Source organism: Phocoena phocoena, chromosome 11 (assembly GCF_963924675.1).
Source record: "Phocoena phocoena chromosome 11, mPhoPho1.1, whole genome shotgun sequence".
Classification (NCBI taxonomy): domain Eukaryota; kingdom Metazoa; phylum Chordata; class Mammalia; order Artiodactyla; family Phocoenidae; genus Phocoena; species Phocoena phocoena.
Window position 1 is genome coordinate 5,224,794 of NC_089229.1, and position 23,742 is coordinate 5,248,535.

The 23,742-nt window shown below is 55.7% G+C and overlaps 1 protein-coding gene across 2 annotated transcripts in view; it reads right to left on the reverse strand.

The window, feature by feature from the left end:
• Positions 1 to 1,802: 1,802 nt before the first annotated feature.
• PARVB (parvin beta) overlaps positions 1,803 to 23,742 on the reverse strand; it is a 119,581-nt gene continuing 97,641 nt past the window's right edge. The window contains exons 8-13 of one of the 2 annotated variants that reach the window (XM_065886984.1): positions 22,722 to 22,741; positions 16,178 to 16,239; positions 13,589 to 13,657; positions 8,729 to 8,830; positions 3,117 to 3,189; positions 1,803 to 1,879 (exon numbers count right to left, since the gene is read on the reverse strand). In XM_065886984.1, the coding sequence (XP_065743056.1) occupies positions 1,803 to 1,879; positions 3,117 to 3,189; positions 8,729 to 8,830; positions 13,589 to 13,657; positions 16,178 to 16,239; positions 22,722 to 22,741 (403 nt within the window). The remainder of the gene's footprint in view (positions 1,880 to 3,116; positions 3,190 to 8,728; positions 8,831 to 13,588; positions 13,658 to 16,177; positions 16,240 to 22,721; positions 22,742 to 23,742) is intronic. The other variant, XM_065886985.1, reaches the window with a different exon arrangement.

Consider the following 23,742-nt stretch of genomic DNA (forward strand, 5'->3'; position numbering starts at 1 on the left):
GCAGCACCCTTGCCAAGCCCACCTGTGGACAAGGCAGGTGGATGGGTCTCCACCAGCCGCAGTCACTGTGATCCTACACGTGTAATGAAGGCAGCCCGGAATGTTCCAGCCCCGGCTCTTTTGTTGGTTCTTAAATGTCACTGCATCCCGCAGGAGACATTGTAATGCCATTTTCATTATTTCTTTCCCCTGCTGGGTAACCACCTCCATCAAAACGGCTCTTCTGAACACATCCCCAGCCTGGCAGCTGCCCGAGCTGAGACGGAATATGAAAGTGTTTTCTAAGTCTTGAGCGTCGGTATTCAATTTAATATTAACGACTTCCTCAGCAGCTCTGATCTACAGCACGAAGGCGAAAATCTAACAGTAGATTTGAGCTGATGCTGGGTGAACTCAGGTGGGCGGCGTGTCATAAAAACCCCAGCTCGGGAGCCAGGGGTTGGGGGAGGGGGTGACCCAGCTATATAGGACCTGCCTCAGACCCAGCCTATGAGTCCCCATTTCTCTCCTGAGCCAAGGTGGGCGAGGGCTGAAGAGCACGCAGACGGGGGATCGCATTTCCTTCAACAGGGTGCCCCAAAGGATGCCGACAGGGCTCCAGAAAGCTGGTACTCGGGGAGGAGAGAGGTGAACACTTCACATCTCCCTGTTACAGGCTGAGCTGTGCCCACCACCACCCACCCCCGCCAGAACCCACATGTTGAAGTCCTAACCCCCAGGACCTGAGAATGTGACAGTATTTGGTGACAGGGTCTTTACAGAGGTAATTAAGGTAAAATGAGGTCATTAGGGTAGACCCCAATCCAATCTGCCTGGTGTCCTTAAAAGAAGAGATTAGGACACAGACACACGGGGAGACACGTGAGGATGCCTGGAGAAGACGGCGTCTACAAGCCAAGGAGAGACGCTCGGAAGGTACCAACCCTGATGACACCTTGATCTCGACTTCAATCTCCAGAACTGTGAGAGAATAAACGTCTGTTGTCTAAGGCCCCCGTCTGTGGCATTCTGTCATGGTGGCCCAAGCCAACTAAAACACCCTGCTTTCTAAAGGCTTTTTAAAATGCATCCATCCCCAAACAGGAGGTCTGGGACTGGCCACTTCCTACCCGAAGGTGTCTGCAATGCCGCTGCCACTCCAGAGGCATTGTAGAGCTGACTCCGACACAGCCCACTCGGCCGTAGCAAGAAATAAAGAAATGCCTCAGAAATCCTTCCTCCCTCGGACCGTGGCAGCTGGGTTCTCTGGGTCCCAGATGTCTGTGCAAAAACTAAATGAAAACAGCACTGACTGGCCGAGAAGCAGGGATGTGGGTGGACCCTCGGTCACAGTAAAGCTTCTGAGACTTAAGAGTGAAGTTTGTAAAACTGCAAAACGCTTTTTAGTAAAAAGCCCTCACCGCCGAGGAGAGCCCTACCCAGGAGATTCCACGGGGACAGACAAGCCACTGCCACTGCAGCAAAGCTCCCTCTCTGATCCCCTGTGGTGACTGACGGCTGTCAGCTGGAACGCCGGGCGCCCCCTCCCAGGGGTTCTGGCTTTTTTCTTTTCCATCTTTTGATCAACAAGGGACAGCACCCCGGGACACCCCAGGTGAAGCCTGGCTGCAAACTCGAGCACTGGTGTTTGGAACCTGCATTTCAAAGGAGGCTGCCTGCTGCAGAATTACAGGGAAAGGAGGTTAAGGGTATCAACCAGAAAAAGGTGGGGTGGGAGCGGGGAACAACCACGGGCTTGAAGGGGAGGCCAGGGCACCTCCCAAAGCACCGTCCCCGCCGTGGTCTCTGCTGCTCCCCGCCCGTCACTCCAGGTGCTTGTATTTGGTGAACAGGTTGTAAAGAACCCGCAGGGTGGATTTGAGGTCCAGGTTCACCACATCTGCAGAAGGAAACAGAGAGACCGTTTGGTGGATGAGAGAGTACGCCCCAAGCCTTGGTGCCCCAAGCACTTGGGAGACACGTGGGACATCCTCTGTGTCCCCAAGCGGGGCACTTCTGCCATCCCCCAAGATACAGACTGCCGCGAGAGCCCCCGGGCCGCTACCCGTGGGATGAGCACCTGGGAGGGCGCGGATGCTTCTTCATCCCTTCTAGGATTTGCATTGGACGAGTCTGCGTGGTGTAGGGTCTACGACAACCGAGGACATTTACTGGGGACCAAACACCCACAGGCCCACGGGCCTCCTGGGGCAGGACAGGTGGGAGCTGCTGTCCCACCCCCTCAAGGTCAGGCACAGCATGTGGCCCAGTAAGTCCCAGCCGCCTTGTTGGGTGGGAAGGGGCTCTGTCCTCCTGGGAGTCAGGGACCTGGTTCTGCTCTCTTGCTCTGTGAGCTCAGACCAGGGGCTTGGGGAGGGCTGTGGGGATCACGGGTCACAGGACGGAATTCCCGTCCCCGGAAGAGTGCTCGGCAGTGGCTGCCGAGCCTCCCAGGGGGTGTGTGTGCGGAGGACACCCCACCCAGAATTCATGCCGTCACTGTAGGGCGGTGATTCCCAAAGTGGGGTCCCTGGACCAGGAGCGCTAGCGTCACCTGGCAACTTGTTACAGATGGGACTTGGAGGATCCATTCCACGGCCCCCAAATCAGAAGCTGTGCTGGAGGAAGCCACCCCGCCCCCGGGATTCAGATGCCCATTTGCATTAGGGATTCCTCGTATAGGTCATTTAACATAGGAGCCAGGTATGACAGCGAGCGGGGGCTCTGCGGGTCTCCACTGCCATTCAGACCTCATGGGGCATGACTGAGCCACGTCCCTGCTCACGAGCATCGCCCGGGCATCAGGACATCGACCCGGCAGGCATTAAACTGCAGTGAACCTCTAATACCCTTTCAAGACGAGAAGCGGCATCTCTAGTCCGAGCAATGGCACCTGGAGAGGCAATTAAATCCTGAGGCCGTGGAACAGAGGCCACGTTCTCCAGGTCAAGTGGTTCCTAAAGAATCAGCCTTGGTGGCTGTGCCGGCGCAGGCCTCTTGGTCCCCGAAACCCTGAGCTCAGGGGACATGTGGAGCTGGGGTCGGCGGAGCCCAGCCTTTGAGCCACACGTGCGGGGCTTGAAGGGAGAGACATGGCTGGCCGGGCAGCCACTCTAAGACCTGGGTCAGGGAGTTACCTTCGGGGCGAGCCTTGGGCTTCTTAAGGCCTCCATCCAGCATCAGCTCAAAGGCAAATGACACGTTGTGGACCTGCGGAGGAAGCCAGAGTTAGCACCGGGGCCGCAGCTGGTCCCAGGCCCACCCGCTGCCCCCTGCTTTCCTTCTAAAAGGACGGGATGGGACCAAGTGTGGACAGAGGGAGCCTTTGGAATAGCTGTGGCCACGAGGACAGGGGCGTCCTGGGCAGAGCGACAGGGTGGGCAGAGGGAGGGTGAGGGAGTCTTTTGAGGATAGCACACATTCACCTGGGGGTCCTCACTCCCCTCACCAATGATCGGGGGCGGCTGGGACATGCAGGGACATGGGCACAAAGCCTGCCCTCAAGGGCTAGGGGTCCCCAGGTCCCGACACATCCACATGATGACAAGTGACAGTGACTTCCTTTTACAGATGAGGCCAAACAAGGCTCAGAAAGGACAAGTCACCTCCCGAAGGTACCCAGTGCCGTGCATCATCCCCGGCATAAAGCAGCCACCCCCCCATCTGCCAGAAGCGCCTCAAACAAGCTGAGTGTGACAGCTGTGCTCTCGGCAGGACAGCGATGGCCCCGGTAAGGGGCAGGCAACTGGACCCTGCCGGAACTGATGTCAGGCCGCTGGTGGCTGCAGCTGGGCTCTGGTCCTGGCCCTCACCTGCACGGCCCCAGAAAGGCGGACACATCCACGTCCCCACACGACCTCCCCCTCCAGCACTCGGTCCGCAAGGATGCTCGAAGCTCGCGTTCTGCTAATGGCTGCCGCAGGGGTTAGCCACGGAGCCTTCTCTGCTGTGTTTAAAGTCCACCTGAACCACAGAGATGCCGGTGATCAACCAAATCACAGGCAGGCAAACGTCTGCTTCGAGCAAAGGCTGGTGCGGGGCAGAGGACCAAAAACTAAAATGCCTTGCCAGTGTCGGCGCTAGAAAGGACTTTAGGGCTCTTCATAATCGAATACCCTTTGAACAATAACATTTTCATGATTTCACTGCAAATGAAATCAGAAACACGCTAACAAGTTTACCTGAGATGTGGTTTAATAATTAACCAGGAGAAAGACATCTGGCAAAATAATCCTTAGCTAGTCAAGCCCACAAGAGCTTGGGGTACGGCCGGGAAGCACCCAGGCCACGGTGGCACCGGACCACGCTCAGAGAAGCAAAGGAAGCCACGGGCTGCTGGCATCAAGAAGAGCCGGGCCCTGGAAGGGGGGACACGGCCCAGAGCGGGCTGGGAGGGCTGCACACGACCAGAGGCTCTCGGGCCGTGCAGAGGTGGTGGGGAGACAGGAGTCAGGCTTCCAGAGCCCCACCTGCAGTGCCCGGAGCCGGCCGGGAGGGAGGGCTGCACTGGGCTGGGCCTCGAGCCGCGACGAGCATGCGAAATGGACAGGAGGGTCTGTCATCTCCCACTTTACAGAGGAGGTCCCGGGGCTAAACAGATGAGGACATCCGTGCCCAGAAAGGCGCAAGGTTCAAGGAGATGGGGCCAGCACTCAGCCCACCCAAGTCTGGATTCGGAACCTGGGCCCTGTCTCCAAAAGCATCCTGCTTCCTCGGCCATCGGCTGACAGCCATCCAGATCCCAGAATTCATACACACACAACAGGCTCTGAGTGGGGACAGAGTCAAGATGGCAAAGAGGGGGAAATGGAACAAATCAGGTTAGACCGTCGGCCCGACGTGGGAACGGATGTCTTCCGTGGCCCCTCCAGACCTGCAGGATCCGCCCCCAGCACAGGTGTGGAGTGCGGTTCAGTCCATGAGGCCCCGCCTCTGCCCCAAGGAGAGAATAGCTGGCAGGGGCGGGGTGGGGGGGCACCCTTCCACGTCCCACTTCTCCACAGCTGCTCAGGACAACAGTGATTTGTTTTTTTTAAGTTAACAATAATTTGTAGACTTTTAAAAAGATTTTATTTTACTTTATTTTATTTATAGATTTTTGGCCACACCGTGCCGCATTGGGGATCTTTGTTCCCTGACCAGGAATCGAACCCATGCCCTCTGCAGTGGAAGCACAGAGTCGTAACCACGGGACAACCAGGGACGTCCCAACAGTCGTTTTTTTTTTTTTGGGGGGGGTACGCGGGCCTCTCACTGTTGTGGCCTCTCCCGTCGCGGAGCACAGGCTCCAGACACGCAGGCTCAGCGGCCATGGCTCACGGGCCCAGCCGCTCCGCGGCATGTGGGATCTTCGCAGACTGGGGCACGAACCCGTGTCCCCTGCATCGGCAGGCAGACTCTCAACCACTGCGCCACCAGGGAAATTGCCCCCATCCTCCTTCCATTCTCTCTCAGAGCCATGCCTCACCAGGCACAACTTCTCTGCCCTGGCCGAGAAGCATCCCCAGAGCCCAGCCCCACGGACTGGGCACAAAGAACAGCAAACAGCTCCTGCTGAGGATGTGAGGTCACCTCCCTGACCGTGATCCCAGAGTGTGACACACCCCCCAGCCTCGAGCTGAACCCCAAGGCCCTACACTGCTGCTACGAGCCAGCCCACGGCAGGACCCTAAGTCCTTCCTCTCTGCAATGCAAAGGATTTTCAAAAACCTGGCCAGGTGAGAGAAGAGTAGAGGGTCCCGAAAAGGAGTGGGCTTTTCCAGCTCTGCCCCTGCTGACTGTGACCCACCCCCCACCATGGCCCCAGCCCCCGTGCGAGGTCCCGATTCCTCGCCGGGGTAAGGAGTCAGACGAGGAGACAGAAGGGAAAGCGCCTTGAAACTGCAAAGCCCTTTCTGAGATTTGCTTCTAGGAATAACCTCCAAGTCTCCAGGACACACTCTACCCCCAGAGAGAGAGACGCTGTGGAATCTTCCAGAAGGTGAGTGACAGGCCCAAGGGACCCAGCAAAGTGGCCAGCACAGAGCAAGGCTCAAACGGTGGGCCTAAAACAAGAAGCCATCGGTGGTACCCATGCCTCTGAGACAGTTCAAAGGGGCCGTTCATTTGTTTGCAGGAACCTACAGGGTCGGAGACGTCTGGTCTCGTCTTTTTAAAATCCAGTACAGGGGGCTTCCCTGGTGGTGCAGTGGTTAAGAATCTGCCTGACAATGCAAGGAACACGGGTTCGAGCCCTGGTCCAGGAAGATCCCACATGCTGCGGAGAAACTAAGCCCGTGTGCCACAACTACGGAGCCTGCACTCTACAGCCCATGAGCCACAACTACTGAGCCCACGTGCCACAGCTACTGAGCCTGTGCTCTAGAGCCTGCGAGCCACAACTACTGAACCCGCGTGCCACAACTACTGAAGCCCACACGCCTAGAGCCCGTGCTCCGCAACGAGAAGCCACCGCAATGAGAAGACCGCGCATCGCAACGAAGAGTAGACCCTGCTCGCTGCAACTAGAGAAAGCCCACGTGCAGCAACAAAGACCCAACACAGCCAAAAATAAAAAACAAATAAATAAATTTATTTTAAAGAATAAAATCCAGTGCAGTTGTTTAAAAACACAAGCCCATGACACATCCCTGATTTTGCTCACTGAGTCTCAGCCTCCTGCCACTGCTGCAAAGATTCCCAGCGCCTCGCAGTCTCGGCCCAGGAATGCTCCATGACGGTCTCACTGCACATGTCACCACTGCCTGGCCACATCTGGACGAGGTGCCTGGGAGCTCGGGCACTGGGACCAGCCTGAAGTGGGTTCAGGTCTGTGCAACGGGGAAAGGCCACCACCTGCGAGGTGGTCGGGAAGACCTGGAGGTTAATAACCACCATGGCTCACGAGGAACCTCCCAGCGATGGCGTGATGCCACGACTCCCTGTGGGGAGGAAAGCAGAGAATCTGGGAGCTGGGGGCTAACGTGGCCAGAGAAGGACCCTCCAGAAGGCTCCTTCCGAGGAGAGCTCCAGCGGCCCTTGGGTCCCCTCCTCGAGGGTCGATGGGCCAGCACCACGCTGGGCACGGTCCCCTACAGCAGCCTTCCCTTCCTGGCTCCCAATCAGAGGCAAAGGTGGACCGAACAGGCCTCACACCTCCCAGGCCAGAGAGCGACTGACAGAGACCTTCATCCCGTCTCAAAGGGAAGGAGACCGAGCTGGGAGGGGACGCCCCTGCCCCTGCACCGAGTCTGTCCTTGAAAGAAGCCGAGCTCCAGACGGCCGGACTAAATTCACCCTTCTTGCCAGCCTTCGTACACATCTGAACAAAGAAAAGATCTCTCCAAAACAACGTTTCTGCAGCCAGCCACGTGGCCGGGAAATGCAAGATGAGCCCCGTCACCCAACTGTCTTGTCTTCTTGCTTCCTGACCGGCCCCGCAGAGCCCTGTGCATCCCCGCTCACCGCGGACGCAAACCTGCCAGGACCTCGCTGATCTGCTCTGATTCCATCTCAGCAGGCAAGAAGGCAGCGGCATTTGGCCGCGAGCAAACCGCGCTCGAGGTGCCAGAAGTGGGCAGATTGATCAACACTGGCCCTGCTTCCATGTTTCTCTGAACTGCTGCCACCTGCTTGCGTTGTCTGTCTCCCCAGCTCACGGTCTAGCGCTTCGGGAAAATGAAATGACAGATGCTCTCGAGTTCAAGCAATACGGCCAGTCCACGAGCCAAATTTCTACAAGCAACGCGCTTAATACTGCTGGGATGGCTGGACCTCGGGAAGCCCTGGCAGGAGGCAAACCACCTGGTCACAAGGGCATCCCAAATGTGAAGGTCATGCCCTTTGAGCCAGACAATCCTCTTTGAGGGATTTTCCTAGAAAACAATCCACAGGAATGAAAAAAATATACACACACATACATATGTGTGTGTGTGTACCTATTCAAGACAATGCCTTATTGTTTTGTCTTTAAATACTTTTTAATAGATTATTTGTTTTTGGCTGCGTTTGGGTCTTCATTGCTGTGCGCGGGCTTTCTCTAGTTACGGCGAGCGGGGGCTACTCTTCGTTGTGGTGTGCAGGCTTCTCACTGCGGTGGCTTCTCTTGTTGCAGAGCACGGGCTCTAGGTGCACAGGCTCAGTAGTTGTGGCATGTGGGCTCTAGAGCACAGGCTCAGCAGTCGTGGTGCATGGGCTTAGTTGCTCCGTGGCATGTGGGATCTTCCTGGACCAGGGCTCGAACCTGTGTCCCCTGCATTGGCAGGCGGATTCTTAACCATTGCGCCACCAGGGAAGTCCCTGCCTTATTGTTTTAATAGTGAAAAAGAAACAAGTTGATCGCCCAAAAGTGGGGAACAGGGAGACTGTGACCTCAGAGCCACTCCAGAGACTTTGTGCAGCCACTTAAGATGGGATATATAGGAAGTTCATGAAGCGGCAGGAAAACCAGACAGAATGTCTGTGTGTCATGAACAGGGGAGGGATTTGCAACTCTACTGACCTTTGGCCACAATTATTAAAACCAGCATCGTCCCGGGGGAAAGACCCGAAGAGAACGAGGCACACGACACTTGGATGCGTCAGGCACTGCCCACGGGTTTCCTTCTTTTCCTGAGGGTCACGTCTAATTGCAATACCATTTTCTGGGCAGTACTCATTTTTTGGAGAATGCAGCTAGACTCCAGAAAGAGTGGTCGGGGGATTCTACACTGTGCCCTTGGACGAGCGCATCCCGGGCCACTCCCGGGATGGAGACCATGCATGCACGTACCTTCTGATCGAAGCTGTCCGGGGTCAGGTAGAAGTTGTGCAGGGGTACAAAGTAGTCTTCCAGAAGCCCCATGAGTAGAACCAGGTACACGCCATCTGCAAACTACAGAGGGACACGTGGTGATGTTTCTGGGCCACGCACGGAGCCAGTGAATGATCTGCAGCCACTCGAAAGGAGGAAAATGTTTTAAAGTAAAAAAAAAAAAAAAAAGTCCATCCCTTGCTGAGGAGAGCGAGCCTGCAGTCAGGTGAAGGACGAGGGTGCGAAGCACACGCTCGGGATCGGATGTGATGACCTGTGTGTTTGGGATGGAGTGCCGCTGCGTGGAGAGAAGCAGACCACTGACCTTGGGGATAACGCTAGCTCCCAACTCGCTGGGCTGTCGTGGGTACCCTGCGGGGCGGGAGGAGGAGGGGTGGAGCAAGGAGCACCCAGCACGCAGGGAGCGCTCCATCAGCGAGCAGGGGCCTGTGGGCACGGTTAATCCACAACCTGCAGGGCGCCCTATGCTTCGGCTTGGGGTCAGCTGCCTGAGTTCCTCCTTCTAGCGGTATTCACAGCATAGGAAGAGACCCTCCCGTGCCCCGGTGACGACGAGCTTCTGCGTGCACCCAGCACGCGGGTCCGTCCTAGCTGGGCCCTAATCAGCAGGCTGCAGCCTTACCCGACACCCCCAGCCCCTCAACCTGCTACCCGGCCCAGCACCACCTCCCATGCACGGGAGGGGCCCGGGAATCTAGAGCCAAAGACTGTGCTCTTTGCCGGGGCCCCTCACCCCACTCCGCTGCCCACCGCCCAATGAGCCAGGACAGGGAGCAACTGCTCCTTTTACGGATAAAGTGATGGAGACCAATGAGGGCAGAACAACTTGCCAGAGGGGAGGAGGGGACCAAGGCTCAGGAGGCGGAGCCTGGTCTCTGGGACATGGACCAGCCCCACCCCCACCCCCCGGGGCCGAGCGGGGGGGGGGGGGGGGGCAGGACCCGCCCATCCTCCCAGAGGGCAGACATGGTATCTCCGAGGCCTCCTGCAGATCGAGGACTCGCGAGGACCCCAGCCTCCAGATTCTGGAACTGTGTGGTCCAATATGGTAGCCACTGGCCACATGTGCCTAGTGAAATTTTGTACGAAAATTTTTTTTAACTTATTAATTTATTTATTTGGCTGCAACGGGTCTCCGCTGAGGCATGCGGGATCTTTCGTTGCGGCACACGGGCTTCTCTCTAGCTGTGGCGCGGGCTCAGTAGTTGCGGCATGTGGGATCCTAGTTCCCCTGACCAGGGATCGAACCCGCTTCCCCTGCATTGGAGGGTGGATTCTTAACGACTGGACCACCAGGGAAGTCCCTTTACAAACTTTTTTGAATGATGTTGGCTTATTTCGGTAAAATGTACGTGACACGAAATGCGCCATTTTAACCACGTGTCAGCATTTCAGTCTTATTTTGTGGCCACGTTGTTGTGCAACCAACCTCCAGGACTCTAAGTTTCAATTTAAAAAAACTTAAATAAAATACAAACTTCAGCTCCTCAGTCACACAGGCCCCCTTGACAGCCACACGTGGCCAGGGGCTACTGTGTCGGATGGTGTAGTGATAGGACGTTTCCATCACCAAAGAACGTTTCACTGGCCAGCCCTGGGCTAGAAGGCTGCCACGCAGGACGGCTGGACAGCTGCAAGGGGCCGACACCCTGGAGGCTTTCAGCTTCCTGAGACCAGCAACCACAGTGGTAAAAAGAGAACCTGCAGAAGCGAGGACGTTCTTATTAAAGGCAACAGCGGCAGCTCCCTCCACCATCATAGCCAGGCGGCCGAGGATAAAAAGTCAAAATCACAAGCCTCCAACATCAAGAAAGCCCTGTCCTCTGGAAGGGGAAGGGGACGCTAAGAAACAGCCCAAGGCAGACAGACACGATCATAATGCGTGAACGGGCAGGTCCTTCCTGGGCAGAGCGTTCCAGACCCTGGTTTAACGTGATCTGACTGACCCTTTGCCTGCGCGTCACGAGGTTCACGCTTCCACGCCACGCAGACGTCACTTACTCAGCTCCTGTTCTGGCCGACAGTGCTGGTGGAATGTTCTGGCAGCTCTTGCCCCCTCCCCGGCGACACTGAGCCAGCGCACCCCCAAAACCGCTCTCTCACCAACACTGAGCCATTTCCAGGGATACAGAAGAATCCAGCCCCATCACCTGCCGGGAGGCGTAGGGAATGGGTGCTGAGGTGCCAAGATGCCTGGAGAGCCTTTGCTGATTTCCAAGGCATCTTCTAACCCACCCTGGGAGCCCCGTGTCACGGGAGTGTGGGAGAGATGGTCACGCAGAAAGGAAGGCAGGGGAGGGATGGGGCAGGAGGGTGAGGGCCAGGCGGAGCAGGCCAGCTCATCAGCAAATGAGTGGGATCCTCGGTCACTCAGCATCCAGGGTGCAGCTCTGCAGGAGATGGAAATCCCCAGGAGGCCCACCGCTGTCTTCGTGCGTATGTATTACTGACCTTTCAAATGCATTTTCTCCATTCCAGTTTAAACACGTGGGGAGAGGTTCAAAGAGGAACTGGCTCAGTATCACAGAGCTAGGAAGCCGCCCACAATATAAAAGTGGTTTTAAAAAGAAAGGAAAACACACACACACACACACACACACACACACACACACACACACACACACCCTGAGCAGGAATTTGAGCCTCTGACTTCCAGGACCATGGACACTTTAATGATGAACATATTTATAAAAATACCCAGAATCCTTTGCCACAAAAGGAAAACAACCTGCATTTCTATGGCCAGTGATCTTTCCTGGTGGACCACTGGTTCAAAATATTTTTAAGGTATTACTTCATATTGTGTGGTGATAGAAAAAAAAAATGGACATACTGAGTAAATAGAGATCAATGCAGATTGAAGTTTTAGAGTCTCGGCCTAAGATGTCTGGCTATTAATACTGCTGTACAGGCCCACCTGGGCAGTGACAGTCGGAAAGAGTTGGCGAGGATGTGGGTTCTCAACAGCGCCAATGAGAGTTTCAGGCGGGCAAACCTTCCTGGGCCCTCTGTGTTACCGCGGAGAAATGCTCCAACGGCCCCATTTCTAGAAGTTTATCCTGAGGAAGCAGACGAGGGCACAAACAGCTGTGTGCAAAGATGCCCGCTGAACAGCTATTTACAAGATCGGCAAACGTCCCATCGTGAGGACTGGTTTTAATGACGCACGACACAGCCTTAGAACAGAATAGAAGGCAGCTATTAAGTGACAAACACAGACAGACCGACCAGACAACACAAAAAGGACTAGGCAGAAACACATACCCACGCACACGAGAACACGCCCACACTATTTAGTAACAAAAAACACTTTACAAAACAGCTGCACGACAGGATCCATTGCCATTTCAAAAAATACACTTATGCATACAAACCATCTAGAAAAAGACACATCCCACCATTGACTGTAGTTCATTACGTCTGGAGAGGATGACGGGAGAGTTTAGGGGGAGCAGACAAAAGGACTGTGGCTTTTCGATGAGTACACTTCTGGACTGTTAAGATTTCAAGCCGCAAATGATCAGAGGATAAACGTGCAACTTTTTAGTAAACTGATAAAAAAAAATAAGTGTGTTTGCAAACAATGCACAAATAAATATACACATTAAAAACAGACCGTTCGGCTTTCAAACACAGACCCGTGCTGCCCACGATGAGCTATCCGTGCAGAGAAATGATGTGGAATAAAATCCCAGCACCGCTATCTCTGGGTGATGGGATTACGGATGGTTTTTATTTGTTTTGCTTATCTGCATTTTCAGACATTTCTACAATGAACCTGAATTACTTTTTTAATTAGAAAAGCAAATGAGAAAAGTTAAAGAAAGAGAAAGGAATGAATGCAATCGCCCAGGGGTCTGAGTAGCATCAGCTGCGCGTTAGAGAAATCGGCACTGAGAACGCGAGAGACGCCAAATCCAGGCACGCAGCTAATCCTGGGAAAATTATGTTTTGTCTTTAATGCTTGCCGAGCACTTGAAATATATTTTCACGATGGTGCTTCCGCTCTGAGTGGGGGTGGGGAAGTATACTTTCTGTACTTACTGTAGGAGAAATACTTTGTGCGTATTCATTAGAGGGATATTAGCAAGCACCTGCTAGGTGCCAGCCGCCGTGCTGCCGTGTAGGACGGCCACCGACAGCAGAAGCAGAGGGGGCCAGGACATTCCAGACTGAGGGACCCGTACACGCAGAGGCTCTTTGGTGAAGGTGCGATGGCACCTTGGAGGGTGTTATGCTTGAATTGTATCCCCCTCAAAGAAAGATGTGTTGGGATCCTAACCCCCAGAATCTGTGAACGTGAATTTATTTGGAAAACCAGGGTCTTTGTGGAAGTCCTCACGTTAAGATGAGGTCATTAGGGTGGGTCTTAATCCAACGTGACTGTGTTTTTACAAAAAGGGAAAATTTGGATACAACACCCACAAGGAGGCCGAGATCGGGATGAAACATCTAATGACCCAAGGAACGCTAAAAATTACCAGCAAGCCACCAGGAGGTGGGGGAGAGCCTGGAACAGATCCCTGCTCAGAGCCTCAGAAGGAACCAGCCCTGCAGACACCTTGATCTGGGACTTTGGACCTCCAGAACTATGAAGACATAAATGTCTGCTGTTTAAGGTACTAGCTAAGGTAGCCTCAAGAAATTAAGACAGAGGGTCTGGGAGAAGGCCAGGATGGCTGGGGCTGGGGCTTTCTTGGCTGTGGGATGGGCATTCCTTGTTAGACGAACACACTGTTCACACGGCCCGCCGGGGATCAGAAAACCGTCTGACAATGACAGCGGACAAAGGGTCCTTCAGCCCAGAACACAGCTTACCTGGGTCTCTAGTTCCGTCACCTCCAAATTCAGCTTGCCCAGGTGCTTGTTCACAAATGTGATGAGAGACTGCAAAGCAAAGAGACACGGGAACCGCGAGCAAGAGATTCAGCTCCCACGCTGGGGGACAGATGTGACATTTGCCATCCCTGGCTTCATGCAACGCTTCCATAATCTCCCCTGTTTGCTAAAATAAAATGCTCGTGTTTAAAGCGAAATGTTCTTACAATAACCCTTGGTTTTAATGGGATAATGCCTAAATCTATCCCAGCTGGAGAAGAAACGTACATCTCTGTTCCCCAGCCCATGTGCACACACGCGATCCACACACATACCACATTTAACAACCCTACAGAAAAATAATCAGTGCCCTCAAGAAGGATATAACTGTCAGGGGGAGATAAATGCTTAAATGTAGGCTAGATGTAACCTTGAACTACAAAAGACTGAGAGAGAAAGGCTGCCTGGGGCCACACCCATCACAGTGTCAGTAAAGGATGAAACGCCAGAGATTTTCTGAGCCCTGGTTTATATGTACATAGGGCCACTGGCTTCTCCTCTCTGGCAAAAGTTTAAAACTTGCCACGTGTAACTTTTCTCGGTAATCAAACCCAACTTTCATGGAAACTCAACACCAACCCCACCTCTGCCTACCCTGGACATGATGTCATCCGTTTTTCATTCCACCCAAATCTACCATGTGCCAGGCACTTTGCTTCTTGCTAGAGACACGAGACAGTAACTAAGACAGAGCCCCACCCTGAAGAGTCCGACGCACAATTCTCCACATACACACCCAGCGGAGGCCACGGAGAATCGAGAGAAACAGCAAAGCCTGTGAAACACACAATGGCGGGGCGGGGCAGGGGGTGTTGATGAGAAGTGCGTGGGTCCCTGGAAGATGTGGCGCGGAGGGGTAGCATTTGAGCTGGGGGGTGAGCCAAGTGGGAGATGAGAGTGTGGGGAGAGGGCGGAGCAGCCACCCAGGCCACGTACACACGTGCGAACCCTCCGGCACCTTCCGGCTGCGGCTGGATGTGGGCGGGATGGGAGAGAGTAGGAGGGCATGACCTTGGAGGGACCTGGAGAGGTGGATGGGAGCCCCGAACACAACAATTCCCAGTGTGGGAGTGGGAAAAGGCCAGACTGGAAGCAGGAAGCTGTCGGGAAACTAAAGGATTTTGTCTTGGTCATTGCTGGGGTCCCCCCAGCGTTCCTTTTCAAAGAATAAATCAGCATCAGATCTACTGAAAGACAACATTACTCCACATCACATTCAACTCCACCTAGCAACTATCTACTTCGAGCCAGGTCCTCGCACAGGGAGGTCGCATCGTATTCTCACAGCGTCTGCCTCTGTCCTGACAGATGGGAAACCTGCCGCGAGGGGTTATAATCTGCCCAGGTCACACAGCCTGTAAGTGGGCGGAGGGGGGATCGTGGCAGATATGAATCCTCTTCTTGTGCATCCACTGGATACGTTCCGTCAGGTTTCTGGGGGTCGGATGTGGCCGGGGGCGGGTCGGGGGGCAATGCTCTGAGGCCCCAGGGTATGTCTCTCGTGACCCGAGAATGCTAAGAGAGCTCCGCCCCAGAAGGACCATTGGGATGGTTCTGCCAGCCTTTTGCAAAGTGCTTCAAGAACTAACAATCTCATCGTCCCAGCCTGGACCAACATTTTCCAAACATGGGTTCCGTGGGAATTTAGTATGTTCTATCCCCAAATAAATAAACAGATCTCACTACGGACAAACATGCTTGGAAAATGCTTCCTACTAAGCCCCCTCTTGGAGAATTGCAAAGCATGTCAGCATATTAAAGGCTCTGAGAAGTCCTGCATTAAGAAACCTGTGTGGGGAAATTGTCCAAGACAGAGAGCTCTCTCCCCAGGGTTAAGGGCTCAGATTTTATAGGCTCAGATCCATCCCACTGCTGCCTTCCTGAATGAGAGGTCTACAGATGCTCAGATAACTCGATGTGCAGCGAGTCTTGATTCTTTTGGACGGAGAGCAAGGCTTCCGGACAGATCCCCTTGGAAGCACGTTATTCCCCAGCCTGACTCCGGAGCCTCGTTCACACGGTTTTGTCCGGTTTTGTCCATCCGTAGACTGACCAGCAGGCTGCCTGGGCTGAGGAAGGGCCTCTCCTCTGTGCTCCCGTCTGGGAGAGACGGGCCAAATGCAACTCCGAACAGCTCTGCTAGCAAGGCCTGCTCGTTTACCAGGCACGTCCTGAATGCGGCTTCAATGTAACGAGGCCAGCACGAGCCAGCAAGCTGACACGCTGAAAAACATTTCCACATTGAAAAAAAGCCTTGATTCGGAATGAACCGCCACCCGGTGCCGGTGGGGTAATTCACTCCACAGCAGCGGGGTGGGTGGGCAGGAAGATACCCAGGAGCAGAGATGCTGAGTTAAAAGGTGCTAATTTTATGCACTGCAGTTACGCTTCTGAATAATTACACTTCAATCCATGTGGCAAACATTTCAGAGATTTCAAACATTTTCCCACCTTCTTCCCTGCATGGAGTGTTCATGCGGTAAGAAAAGCCCAGGGACAGAGGGAAACACAGCCAGATGGAGAGCTCACCTTCTTCACGACACTGAGCTTGTCCGGGGCGTGGTCGAACAGCGTGTCAAAGGCGTCCCGCTCTGCAGAGACACAGAGAAGGGTTTAAGGAGACACCGGTGCTGCTCTAATCCCCACCCACCCGGGGGCCAGGCAGCTTCTAATCCCTCTATGTTCAGCCTGCCTAGAATCCTTTGCATTCCTGCCAGAACCGAGGGGCGGGTGCTGACGAGAAGCAAAATCAAGGAAAAGATGCTCTGAAGGGTCCTTCTAACCTGGTTTCTATCTTTCAACCTACAATACGGGGGTAGCGTTTGGACAGCTGCCCCCATCACATCCTAGGACTTGAGGCGTCCTTGCCTCTCTCCCTTTCCCCACACTCCTTGTCTTACTGGTAAATCTTGTGAATAAATCTGACCACCTCCCCCCCGCCCCGCGATGGCTGCCACCCCCATACAAGCCCCATCTCCCCTCACCGGGGGGCGGTGGGCAGCTACAACTTCCTGCTTAATCGGTCTCCCTCCTACACTCCCAGCCCCTCCCATCCATTCTCCCTCGCAGGCACAGTGAGCCCCTTAAAGTGTAAACTGGATCATTTCCTGCCCCTCCCCATCCCTGCCCTGACTAAAACTATCCACCAGCGTCTCATCCCTCTTAGGATAAAATTCACTCTCTCTCTCACGGGCCCGTAGGGTCCAATGAGCTTAGCATCACCTGCCCCCTCAACACACTCGCCCTCCCTGACCTCACTCCACCCACCAGCTTGCCCCTGCTCCTCCATCACACGCCCACCACAGAGCCTTTGCACCTGCTGTTTATCAGCCTCACCTCCATAGGTTGCTCTGAGATGTCACCTCCCCTGAGGGACCTTCCAGGACCATCTGCTTCTAAAGGAGCACCCCACTTCTGCTATCTGTCCTCTTACCCTGGTGCAATTTTCATAGCACCTATTCGCTACTTGAGAGCACATTTTATTTTTCTTTATCTGCTGGACTGTCAGCTCCTTGCAGGCCGGATCACTGTCTCACTTGTTCCCTGCACTGTCACCAGCCCCAGAACAGTGAAGGGCCCACAGCCAGTGCTCAGAACAAAGGAAAAGAGCCAGTAAGTCCGCTCAGGATCTCTCTCCAGCTGTTCCCCCCGGGGTGTCCACCTCTGTTGGAGCACCTGCAGGGCCTGAAGTGACCCGTTCCACTGTGTCCCAGGGACCTTCCTTCTGCCAGGGACCCAGACCCACTCTAACTGCCAGTCCTGGGTCCAACCATGTCCTCCAAATTAACACAGGATCAGCCCCTTCGCTTTCAGTTGTGAGGTCACGGGAGGCCGAGGCAACATAGCTCTCAGTGGACGAGACAGGAGCAGGGCTGGCTGGGGGCCGGGGGCCTGGTTCTAGCCAGACACTGCCATGGCAGGTCACATGGGAGCAGAGCCCATTGTGCCCTGGAGCCCAGGCAGGAGGGCTGAGGTCTCCAGGGTGGATACAGCACTGTGGGGAGTCACCGCCAGGCCCGAGGGGCTGGGGGAGGAGGGCATCTGGAAGGCCCTGGGGCCCCCACTCCTGTCCTCAAGGAGCCACCCATCCCCCCAGGCTGCCTGTGGGTGGTATATGCTCAGACGACCTCGGCCAACCTCGGCCAGCAGAGACGCCCTCTATTACTTGCTGTGGCTTGGACCCAAACGCTAGCATGGAGTGCTGGGGCGCTGGGGTAGGAAGACCCCTCCACGTGTCTGGAGGGGGCTGGGGCCCAGAACCAGAGATAACCCAGGGCCTGCTTCAGGACAACGCTGCCTGACCCAGGGAGAGGGGTGTGGGGAGAAATGGCAAAGAGCAGGCAGGTGGGGACTCGGTGAGCCAGAGCTGGGGCTTCTGGAGGAGGCATCCCAGCCATTCCCCCGAGGCTGCCCCAAAAGGCAGGCCCTCAGCATCCACAGGCCAGGTAGCTGCCTCCTCGGCCTCGGGGGCGGGTGGCAGGAAGGAAGGTGAGAGGCAAAGAGGAAGGCGTGTGTGTACGGTGTGTGTGGTGTGTGTGTGGCGTGCACACACACGTGTAACACATGGGTGGGGAGTGCGTTTGGGAGAGGGGCACGCCACTTTTTCACCTAAAGGCCAACAGCGACCAAGAGGCCCAGCCCCTCAGACCCCCCTCATCCAGCTTGTCTACCGCAGCAGCTGTAAATTATTTTTATAATCATCTAAGTCGGATTATACTCAAAAAAACAGTCTGCTAAGAGCGGGGGAGAAAAGCTAAATCTTTACAAAGCAAAACACAAACTTTGAATGCAGCTTAAGAAAACCCCCAGAAGGAGGGCAGCCTTGACGTCAGCTGGGTATATTTAGCTGGACCACCGCTGGGCTGGCAGAGTCAGGGCGGCAGGGGAGCCATCGCAGGGTCTGGAGGCCAGCGCCCCTGCGCCCCGCTCACCTGCGCCCGGGGGACTAAATGGCATCACGGCCGGGTGTGTGTGGCCTTGGGAATGAAAACAGATACAGCTGAGAGCCTGGTGCCCGTGACTTGGGCAAAACGCTTCCCGCCGTAAGGCCGGAGTGAACACAGTCCCGAGGCTCCCCGTCAGCGTAAGAGTTAAGCAAGGTGGCGAATGAAGGACCAAGCCACCGCCTGGCAGGTGTGTCACTGATGCTCAGTTCACTGATGCCGTCTCATCCTACCCCGCAGTCACAGGGGTGAACAGGGAGCCATCCCGCCCCCGGCAGGGGCACAGACTGGGGGAGACAGTACAAAAGCACGGGTACCAAAAAGGCCTGAAAGATGCAGAAAGTGGCCAAATCAGCCAGGGGCCCCCAGTGGCTACCCAAGTTCAACTTTCAGGGACGCTTAGTTTACTCCAAACAAAGTGGTTTTTGATTGAGTCAACATGTTTTAAATTGGAAGATCTGTCCAAAAGTTCTGAATTTCTGGACCCTCTTGAAGAAATGGAAGCTGAGGCAACAGTGAACCTTCTTCCCCGCTCTCCCCAGATCAATGAGCCGCCCGTGGAAGCGGGGGCACAGACTCCCCCGTTTGCCCCAGACCCCAGAACTCCCCACCGCACACAACACAGGGGCTGAGGGGCAGCCCTTCATCATTCGATATTCCAGCCACTTCCCCCTTCCGTGTGACCGGCCTGTTCTCTGAGGCACCTGAGCCTGGGGACGTGGACACAGGCCCGGGGTCAGAGGAAGGCTTCACACGGGAGCCGCGATGTTTGAGCCGGGGCAAGAGAAGGAGCAAGGGCGTTCCAGGCAGAGGGAGCAGAAAGCCAAGAGTGGGTTCCAGAGGGTGAGGCCTGCGGGGGGGGGGGGTGGGGTGGGGGGGGGAGGCTAAGAGGGCTGGGTCCATCGACAGGGTGAGCAGCTGTGGAGGGTGGTGACCAGGAATGGCGTGATCCAGCTGCGGTGTTAGCAGAAATGGGGAGATGTGATGGGGAGAGACCAGGGGCTACAAGGAGACCAGGAAGAAGAGGAAGAAAGCTTCTCCTCTCTTCTCCCCAACTTCCTGAAGCCCGGGAGGGGGAGGGGCGCCTGCGGAGGAGAGGCAGCCGGCAAGCCCGTTGCCATGGAGATCAGGCTGCAGCTCCCCAGCTCCCCTGGGGAGAGAAGGGCCTCGCATCCACCTCAGCCAGGACAGTGATGCCAGCAGGAGGCGGGAAGGGGGAGGGGGGCTCCTGGGGGAGGTGCAGCGTGGACCCTCCCATCCCCCACCGAGGCCGAGAACTCGGCTCCTAGGGAAGCCACCCGCCCCCACAACCCCTGCCCCGGGCAGACATTAGCCAAGCAAAGAGGGTCTGCCTGTTGTTTCGGAAGCTCCTGGAACGTGCGCAGCCCAAGGCTGGGGAAGCACTCGGGGAAGACATGCTCCAGCCCGCAGGATGCTTACAGCTCACGGAGCCACATGTGAAGGGAAAGAGCAAGGGCCAAGCGAGGGTCCCCGACTGTCCAGACCCCCTGAGCCTGGCAGGCAGGGCGCAAAGCAAAGTGTTCCCAGTGAGCAAAGAGGTGAATAAAGAAATCATTAAGCAGGTGGGCGGGGGGTGGCAAGCCAGGGGACGGATGGTGATTCAGGCCGGAGGGGGGGGGGGGGCGGTCAGGGAGGGCCTCCCTGGTAAGTGGAGCTGGAGATGCTGAGGGAGTGAGCCACGGAGGGATCTAGAGGGAGAGCATTTCCGGCCGAGGCTACTGAGAGTACAAAAGCTGGAAAGGGGGGCCTTCCCTGGTGGCGCAGTGGTCCAGGAAGATCCCACATGCCGGGAGCAACTAAGCCCGCGTGCCACAACTACTGAAGCCCACGCGCCTAGAGCCCGCGCTCCGCAACAAGAGAAGCCACCGCAGTGAGAAGCCCGCGCACCGCAATGAAGAGTAGCCCCCGCTCGCCACAACTAGAGAAAGTCTGCACGCAGCAACAAGACCCAGCGTAGCCAAAAATAAACAAAATTAAATAAAGAAATTAAAAAAAAAAAAGCTGGAAGGGGGAGCCCCGGGGTGCTGTTGTAGGTGACAGACATGCAGGCGGAGGAAGGAGGGCAGCGAGGAGGGGTGGTCTAAGGGGGTCTGGGAGGCCCCGGCAAGGGCTGCGGCTTTAGCTTACGGCAAGCTGGGGGCAGTGAGAAGATTGAGGGGTGCAGAGGAACCAACTCGAGGGACCAGCACCCCGGAGGGAGGTGATGGGCTCCGACCTCAACCTCAGCAGGGCCGTGGGGCTCTGGGGGCCCCGAAGGCTGCCGCGGGAGAAGGGCCAGCGGAAGCTGCCGCATATCTGGATAACCAGGAGGCCTCGGGGCCTGTGTCAGCAGAAGCCAAAGCTGGGGGCAGATGAGTCGCCTGTCACCCACTAATTACCTGTTTGCATTTCACGAGCATGGGCGGCCTCGAAAGTTCTGAGAACGACTCCAGACTCCTCGGCTTCTCAGGGGGTCACAGTCCCCTGACACTCTGCCGTCTCCGGTGGCTCTCAAAAGGAGCCACCACCCTGTCCACCAGACCCTCAGGGGCCCCTTCTCAGGGCTGCCAGGGCCTTCCTGGCCGAGCTTCTACCCCTCTGCACGGGAGGCCGCGCGTAGCCCCCAGCTGAACTGAGCCCCGAGCCCCCCCAAACCTCAAACCAGGCCCATGCCGCCCACGGAAGTGAAAACACACAGAAAACGAAGCAACACTTAAAGATGCTCCAAGGGCCCCACTCAAGTCAACGCTGGGCCTCTACAGGCCCACGGGCTCTGAGCCCCTCCACACAGAAAGGCCAGGGAAGCGACAGAAGGGTGCTCTAGGCCCCCCTCCCAACGGGCCCCCACCCAGACCCAGGGCAGGGCCAGGACGCCCACGTCGCCCACTCTGCGCGCCCCAGGCCGCCCTGGGAGCTGCCCTCCCCACCCTGTCTGCACCCTCAGCAACTGGACACAGGAGGCTTCCTTTCCTCTCCCTTTTAAATGCTTTTTAATAATAAGGCCATTAAAAAGAACTGAATCGCTACTCCAAAAAAATAGTGAAGACTGAATTTGCCCAGCACGGCTCAAGAACTACTTAAGGACATGTAATTGCATTTTCTCTGGTTCAAGACCTTTGAGAACTAAAGAGCCGCATCCCCTCTTTGTACATGACGGGCCGCGGTGCCATCCGTCCCCATAATCGCCATGAGGTCACAGAGGCCGCGTGGCCAAGCCCGTGGGGGCCTCTGGGGTGCACCCCTCACCCCGAGGCCCCCGCAGCTAGGGACCAGCTCCAGCTGGCAGGCTCACAAGGCACGGGGGGGAACTTCTATTTGGTTTCCACTTCTCCTTCTAACAGCCACGCTCCCCTCTCTGCTCCCTGGAGAACACGGTATCTGGGGGGGTGGAGGGCTTCTGGTTTTGAAATATTCCCCAAAGCGGTGAGCCTGGCGCAGGCTGCTTCTCGCTGCAGCCAAGGGCTTGGGGCTTCCCATCCCTAAGGGCCTATACACTGCCACAAGCGGCCCCTTTATTTGCCATCCCTCGCTGAGATGAAGATGGGGTCGTGGGTCTTTAACGGGGCAGGGAACAATTCTTTGGGAACAGCAAGAGTTTATTATTACTAACGGTAACAGTAATAGAGAAACCAACACGCAGAGAGAGAGAGTCGGGCCCTGGGCCAAATAGAGTGAACACTGATTGTCTCACAAAACCCTCTCGACAACCCCGAGGTCCCATCTCACAGATGGGGAACAGAGAGGTGAAGGAGCAGGCCAAAGGTCACCCAGCTGGGACCAGAGCCAAGGCTGCCTGACACTAAGGTCTGTTAAGCTGAAGATTTTAAGGTGGAAAACTATATATGAAAATACATCCCATAAGGAAGGTCCCTCCGGCTAGCTGACTACGCTCTATATTCGCGGGGACATCGCCGCCCTCCCTTTTATCCTGGTTCACTCCCTCCACCGTGCTTTGCTTATCCCCACCCAGGCTCCCACAGCTCTGAGAAGCAAACCACATGCCAAAACCCACCCGGGGCCCTGCTGCCCCTGTGTGACTGCGTGAACCCCGGGGGCTTCCTGGGGCAGCCCCACAGTGCCCGGCGACCTCAGACTCCCCAGCCCCTCTCCCCAGCTCCTGGGTTACTTACCAAACCGACCCATCATCATCCTGCAAACAAGAACAGAGAGGACCATCAGACGGGCTGCTCAGAACCCCGTTTAATGCTCAGCATGGTAGAAGGTGGCGGAGGTGACCGGCAAGTCGGAGCCCCTACCGCCCAGTCGAAGGGCTGTTCATATAAATGTAAGTCGCATTGCGATAAATTCTCTCCCGCTCTAAGTACAAACGAGAGGTGCTTATGTGGATTCTCACTGTTTGCACAAGACCTGCAGCAAATAGCCATCGCTATTTAAACCACCCCTTTAATGCCATCTGCGGGCTGTTTAATCACGGGAGTGGTTAACGCAGAGAGCATTTTAGCAGAAAACGGGTCTTCCAGCACCGTGAGTTTAAACCTTGAGTTTAAACTTTAAAATACAAGAGTGCAGATTACCCAGAGGTCACATTTCTGGCAGCGAGCACGATGTACTTCCAAGGAATCACAGAACTAAAGGATGCTGGAGAACCACAGGCTGGGCCCTGATTCAAGGTGAGAGCTGAAACCACGAAGGACAGGCGGCTGGTTCCTCCTTGAGGATCTGAGATCACGAATGCCCTCTGTACACTAGCGTCCTGAGAGGCAAAGAGACCTTTGCTTGATTCCCAAATCCCTCTAGACTCAAGTTCTTCGCCTCCATATTATTTAACGAAGAGTCTCTCGAGCACCTACTATGTGCAGGCCACGGAGATACAGAAATAAACACCACGTGGCCCCGCCCGCATGACGCCAGGCCACGGAGATACAGAAATAAACACCGCGTGACCACGCCCGCATGACGCCAGGTCACGGAGATACAGAAGTAAACACCGCGTGGCCCCGCCCGCATGACGCCTGATGGTGAGAGAGACTCATGAGCCCACATTTCCACACAGCCCGCGTGCACCAGAAATCTGACATACAGCAGATGCTACAGGAACTAAAAGGAAGGCAGCCACTCCTGCTTGGCAAACAGGGAGGGCTTCCTGGAGAAGGTGACCCATAGGACAGAGCAAACCTAGAGCCCGGGAGA